The sequence below is a fragment of the Crocodylus porosus genome, unplaced genomic scaffold (assembly GCF_001723895.1).
Source record: "Crocodylus porosus isolate Cpor-Errol unplaced genomic scaffold, CroPor_comp1, whole genome shotgun sequence".
NCBI classification, from domain to species: Eukaryota; Metazoa; Chordata; order Crocodylia; family Crocodylidae; genus Crocodylus; species Crocodylus porosus.
Genome location: NW_017728950.1, coordinates 57,875,545 through 57,881,771, shown reverse-complemented (window position 1 = coordinate 57,881,771; position 6,227 = coordinate 57,875,545). Strand labels below are relative to the sequence as shown.

Sequence of the window (6,227 nt, the reverse complement as noted above, 5' to 3'; positions counted from 1 at the left end):
GTCCCTCCTGTACAGCCTATAGCCCTTGACATTGACCGCCCAATCATGCGTTTCATTCCACCACGATTCTGTAATCCCCACTATGTCTGGGCTGGTGTCAGCCAGCAGGAGGGTGAGTTCCTCCTGCTTGTTGCCCATACTATGAGCATTTGTGTAGAGGCATTTGAGGCATTTTGATTACTTCCTTGTTTTTTTGCCAGTTTTAATAATGCCAGTAATTTAGTTTAGAACTGTTTGGGGTTATAGTTCTAAATAAATTGGTAATCAACAGCAGGGCACACATTTTTAGGCTTTTGGTTGATTTGTATCAGTAAGTCTTCTAATATGTTCCGTGTTTTTTATACTTAAGTTTGTTGTGTTTAATTTTAAGTTTCATTTTAAAACCTATAATCTCTATTTTGAAAGTAATTTCAAGTAGCAGGATAGTGGTTATCAAACTGTTTGGACCTCTTCTCATTTCTTCTGTTCCCTAAAAGCCCTTGTGCTAGTTATAACAGTTTTCATACAAAGGCATTTACTGCTTTAGTCCTCCTTGTTTTGGCACTGTGCACTGTAGCAGATCAGACTCTTCCCTCTCTTCCCTAGATCTGGGCTTTTTCTCTCTTCCCATGTATGCCAGAGGTAGTTCAGACTCTTCTATGGATCCTCTGGGGCATGGCCAAACTTTTTCACCCATAAGCTAGATTTTCTGCTTCTGTTGGTGCAAACAGCAAGAACTAAATATACCTTCCACCCTATTCATGGCAATTCCAGTTCTACCTCAGTGACTATCTCTATCCCAAACCATATACCACAGCTGTGAACAACAGTAGCACTTGGGCTATATCATTCTCAATACAAAAGATCAGGGATGGGGAAGAATTTTTTTATCTCAAATTGCTTATGTCTCTTTCAGAAGTGGAATCTACAGCTTTCAGAGGAGATCATCCAGACCCAGCAGCATAAATGGAAGCTAGTATTGCTTCTTTAGAAAAGAACACTTTAAATTTTAAGGCAACCCAATGTCTGACCAGAATAGGAAATAATCAGTTAAATGGCCTTTTTTATAGTTATATTTTACTTCTACTTTTTCATCATTTCAGAATTCAAATCTAAAATTAAATCAGTAAATGGAAGATCAAGCTAACCAGTTCAGACTGTTCTCATATGTGATCCTTTCTTAACCCTTGTTCTTTAGCAGCTCTAAAATAGTTCAATCAGCAAATGAAACGGGTATCTTTAGAAAAATATTAATGTATATGTACTGTTTTTCTCCCTTAATAATCATTTCATAATCAAATGAGCTATAAGTGGTATTGTTTTCCAGAAAGTCAGTCAAATGTTATTACTTTGATCCAACATATAGGGGTGACTGAACACAAAGGGCAAAGCAAGAGAAATTTTGCTCAGAATAAACACTTCTCATTTAACATTCTGGCACAAAACCACATTCAGACCTTTTTCAATTGGATTAAATTTGGAAAAATTCTCAGACAAGGCTATGAAAGATTCACCTAAAATTGTGAATCAGATCCTCTGTTCAGGAATTATAAAACAGTTCCTTTCCAGTTGTATTTGTTCTTTTGAGCCAAAAAGTGTCTTTCTAACTTTGCAGGATGGAAGTAAATAAAGGTTCTCATTCAATATCCGAGTAACTGATAATGTATAGTTGCTGGGTCTGGAGTTCTTGAACTTTAGAGGAAAATATAAAACCTTTTTTTTTTTTTTTTCCTCTTGACTTAGTTCTACCTAGCATCCACTAGTTATTTAATGTCACTGCAAAAAAATGGCTTCTTGTAGATGTTTTGAGTGGTTCCTCTTTTCTAGCTATTGCCAGTGCAGCAAATTTATAGTAAAAACTATGTTAATTCATAGGTGCTAATTCAAGTATAGTGCTTCTCATCCAGATCCAGTCTGCCAGGTTAAGTAAGGTTCTGTCAGTGTTTAGCTTTTATCTCTAAGGAAGGTGAGATTCAGAACAGATGGCAGTCCATGGCTCATTCTACATAACAGACATTTACTGGGTCAAACCATGGGTCCATCTTGCTCAGCATTGTGTGTGACAGATGCTGAAAGATAAAGTGGACAGAGTATGACATGGGTTTTCCCCCATTCCTCTTACACTTGCAGCCTCCAGTATTTAAAGTACGGAAAGTTCTGATTCAGAGCCTGTATCCATAACTCCCATATTCAGTAGCTACTGATGCACCTTTCCTTCAATAATTTGTCCAATCCCTTTTCAAATATGGTTAAACTGTCTGCTTCCACATCTTGTGACAGCAAGTTACTTGCTTCAAATCTATGCTGTATGAAAAAGAACTTCCTTATGTTGGTTTTAAACTTATTACCTACTAGTTTCATTTTATGATGCCTAGTTTTTATATTGTAAAAGATTAGTAATAATAAATTCTTATTCACTTTCTATTCACCATTTAGTATTTTGTAAACCCTTACCATGTTCCCCCCTCACGTCTGTTTTCTTCATTGAATAGTTCCAGCTTCTTTAGTCTCTCCTCATATAGAATCCCTTCCATACCACTAAGCGCGGTATCCTTTTTTTAATCCTTTTTTGCCCTACCTCTTTATTTTCTGTAGATTTCAAGAATCACTTATTTTTTCAATCAGTTTAAGATGCCAATGTATCCTACAGTTAAGGAAAGTGTTATCTTTTCTCCTGTTTGGTATTTATTGCTTTCAATGTGTAGTGGCTGCCTCAGTAGATGGCTATGTCTGAGAGAGCTTTTCTCATAATGCAACATATTCACTGCCCTGAACATAATTTCCCTACACACATCATGATCTTTAGTGTTAATGTTTCCACCTAGTTGTCTGTATGGTTTCCGGTTTGGAAATTTTTTTCAGTGTCAGAGCGGGACTTGCAATAATTCAGCAGAAAGAAATTAAACTCTCAGGAAGAAGAGAGATCCAGTGGAGTGCAAGTCTCTGTAGTGTTGTAATGAGTAGGTCCAACTCAGTAGGCCTGTCCCCGTGAGCAGGAATGTGCATTTCCCTGGGTATGCCCCTGCACATGTTCTGGCACACAGCAAATTGCCCTGGGTGGGGTAGGCAAGGCTGGGGCCAGCATCTGGGCTGGGTCCAGCAGCCTCACCTGAGATCCTGGGGGCCTCCCAAGTCTGCAGTGGCAGTGATCTGGGCACGCAGAGCCTAGCCGGCAGCTGGAGTGTGGCTCTGGCTGTCCGGGCTCTGGTTTTCAGCAGTGCATGCCGAAGCTATGTGCTTTGCTTTTTTTTTTTTTTTTTTTTTTTTGGTGTCTTTTTAGACACCAGGATTTCCCAGTATCTAATTTTGCTGCCATGCTGCAAATAGACAAACGTGCACATGCATTTTGCGGCACCTCAAAATGCTTTGTGGCACCACAAACCACACATTCCTGCTTATATGGTCGTGGCTGGTAATGTCCTGATCAGTGAATATCTTCCATTATGAGAAGTAAAAGTTGAGTGAAGATGTATACTTTCAGGAAGCTGGCATAACTGGTACTGATGAACAATTACTAATTTAGTTTTACATCAGATGATAAGGTGAAACTAGCTCAGGGTTGGAGGGCTGCTTACCAAGTTGTGGCAAGCTGCCGAGAGCTGCATGGGGTAGCCCTGTCCCTTGACAGGTGCTCTGTCCCCTGGTCACCATCTTGGGGCCAGTGTCCCAGGGCCAGCACTGGTGAGGCCCAGCGCAGGGTGGCAGGGGTCTGTGGAGCTGGGCTTGGCTGCACCAGCAGGGAGAGCGGGGAATTTGGCCTGGCTCCATAGAGCCCCTGCCGGCCGGGATCCTGTACTGCTGCCACCCTGCTCTGGGCCTTGCTGGGCTGGCCCTTGGACATGGGTGCGGGCCCCACTCACTCTCGCTGCTCCCCCAGCCCCGCAGTACAGGCAGGAGGCAGTGCACAGCCCTGACCCCTTGCTCGCCAGCAGGGGACTAGCTGGTGCTGAGCATGGGGGGGGGAAAAACAGCCCCTTGCCCGCCCCATGGCCGTCGCTCCCTGCTGCAGCCGCTCGCAGCCTGTGTGGGGCTGTCCTGAGCAGACAGAGGCAGCTCCAGGTGGGCTATGGGCGGCTGCAGTGCAGGACGCCAGCCATGGGGTGGGCAAGGGGCCGCTTTTCCCTGTGCTCAGCACTGACTTGTAACTCGCCCACGCTGGCTCCAGGCTTGCCTGTTGGGGCTGAACCGTGGCGGCGGCGGCTGCGGCCACCCCGCTTGCTGCGCTAGGTGGTGTTGGCTGCTGCTGCCTGCCTGGAGCTCGTGCACTGGGCAGCAGCAGCAAACGCTGCCCAGCACGGCAAGCAGGGGAGGGGCAATGAAAATCTTGTTTCACTTCCCATGAACTTGCTCCGTTCCCATCTCCAGAATGTGCCTTGTATAATGAGCATGTTCTTTCTTTGGTGATGAACCACTATGGTCACATGCAGATGTTTAGTTTCTACTAGGAGAGTTACTGTCAGCGTTACTCCCAGAGCAAGAATGGTCAATCTGGGAGAAAAATAACCTGAAAACAACCAGGGTTTAAATGACTCCCAAGAAAGTTTCTCCTGGAAGAGCAAACTTCTGTACTCTTACCTTCTGAGAGAAGCTGCACTTGATTGAGAAACAATCCTTTGGCTTCCCAGTGTAATTTGCTCTCAGCTACCCCTCCCCACAGCTCCAGGGAGACAGCATGTCACTTGGGCTGGACTCCAAGCAGAGAGCACCATCACAATCCCCATGTTGTGCTGCAGGGTGATGAGGCAGCCAATGAGGGCTGCCATGTGCATTGCTGTCATCTGTTGCCAGGCAGCCATGGCATCTGCAGAGCACACTGAGATGTTTGTGCATGCTTCCCCCCTGGCTGGGCAGCAGCTCAGCATTTGCCTACTGTTCAGGGGCCCCCAGGTAAGTTTTTTACCAGAAATAACATAAGAATTTTCTTTCCCAGGTTGTTTGAACATATGTACGCATCCTATCTGGCTACCACTTAGAGTTGGTGGTTGGATGTCACATCTAAAGTTGAAGGGCTACATGTAATGCTTAACATGACATATTGTAGGACTGTTGCATTACTTCCCAAGACTATGTAAATTGATAGACTTTGCATGAGTGGTGCACCTCCCTCCCTCCGATGTACTTGTTTTCCTGTGAAACTTATTAAAATACTGGGTCAAAATCCTAATGTTATTTATAGGTTACAATTGTTGGTGTACTGCTAACGTTATAATTTTATTATAGTCTTACTGATGCAGATACTTTGATGTTTGTTATGTTTTAGATTTTGACTTATCTGCTCTTCTTATTGGGTGGCAAAACTGTTTTGAATGCTTGAGAATGGAACTACAAAATCATGGAACCCATGATTAAGAAATCACTTGCTGCTTTGCAGACTTGGACTAGCTGAACTGAAGAATGATGAAGATAATTCCTCTGTGTATTTTATTTGCCATTTACTGTATTAAATTATTAGTTTGTTCTGGCTTAGGCAACAGTGGTACCCCTGTATTGAACTGTTATGCTTACTTTACAAAGAATTGCTTTATCTGTGTTTGGTGCTTTGTGCAACATTTGTGACGATCCAAATGTATGGATTTTTAAAACAGAATTGACAGATTTTTTAGCTATAACACTTGCTTTAGTTCATCATTTAAAGCAGTGGGAATCAGATACAAAGTTCAATCTATTTTTTTTTTAATTTTTCAGAGGCCCAGACGACATAATAAATGATTGCAAAATCCTTTTTATAGAGGAAATGTACAAGATTGAAAAACCAGGAGCTTATCCGCTGACATTTGGGGATGGAGATTTCAAAAGTATGCTTTTTTATTATTTGAGAGCATTGTTTAAATATTTGAACGTTGTTTTTAAAAATTAAAGTTTTTTGTAATGGTGATCCAGCAATGCAGATTTAGTAATCATTTAATGAATTTGTTTGATGTGTTGAGTCAAGTAATAATGTAGATTCATAATTAGACACTCTAATATTGCTGATGTTCTGAAGAACCATCATGAATATGGATTACATAGAAATGTGTGGAAAAAAATGTTGATGTATTGCATCAATTTTATGAAGTAATAGTATCGGAACAAAATGTCATACAGTTAGCATTTAGATTATATTTAGCTGTGTCTGTATACATAAATCTGATTGGTGGTTTAAATTTAATTCCTGGTGAACAAGTATCCATATTATAGTTTCATAGTTTCATAGTAGCTAGAGTCGGAAGGGACCTAGGTAGATCATCTAGTCCGACCCCCTGCCTTGG

At 42.0% G+C, this 6,227-nt stretch overlaps 1 protein-coding gene and 1 long non-coding RNA gene across 5 annotated transcripts in view; both read left to right on the top strand.

Moving 5' to 3' along the window:
• UHRF2 (ubiquitin like with PHD and ring finger domains 2) overlaps positions 1–6,227 on the top strand; it is a 165,499-nt gene that overhangs the window by 78,950 nt on the left and 80,322 nt on the right. For all 4 annotated transcript variants that reach the window (XM_019554794.1, XM_019554793.1, XM_019554795.1 and 1 more), the window contains one exon: positions 5,665–5,774. In XM_019554794.1, the coding sequence (XP_019410339.1) occupies positions 5,665–5,774 (110 nt within the window). The remainder of the gene's footprint in view (positions 1–5,664; positions 5,775–6,227) is intronic.
• The window catches only part of LOC109323369, a 1,703-nt gene continuing 1,330 nt past the window's right edge, over positions 5,855–6,227 (top strand). Inside the window, exon 1 of the long non-coding RNA XR_002104641.1 lies at positions 5,855–6,155. This is a non-coding gene — a long non-coding RNA (uncharacterized LOC109323369). The remainder of the gene's footprint in view (positions 6,156–6,227) is intronic.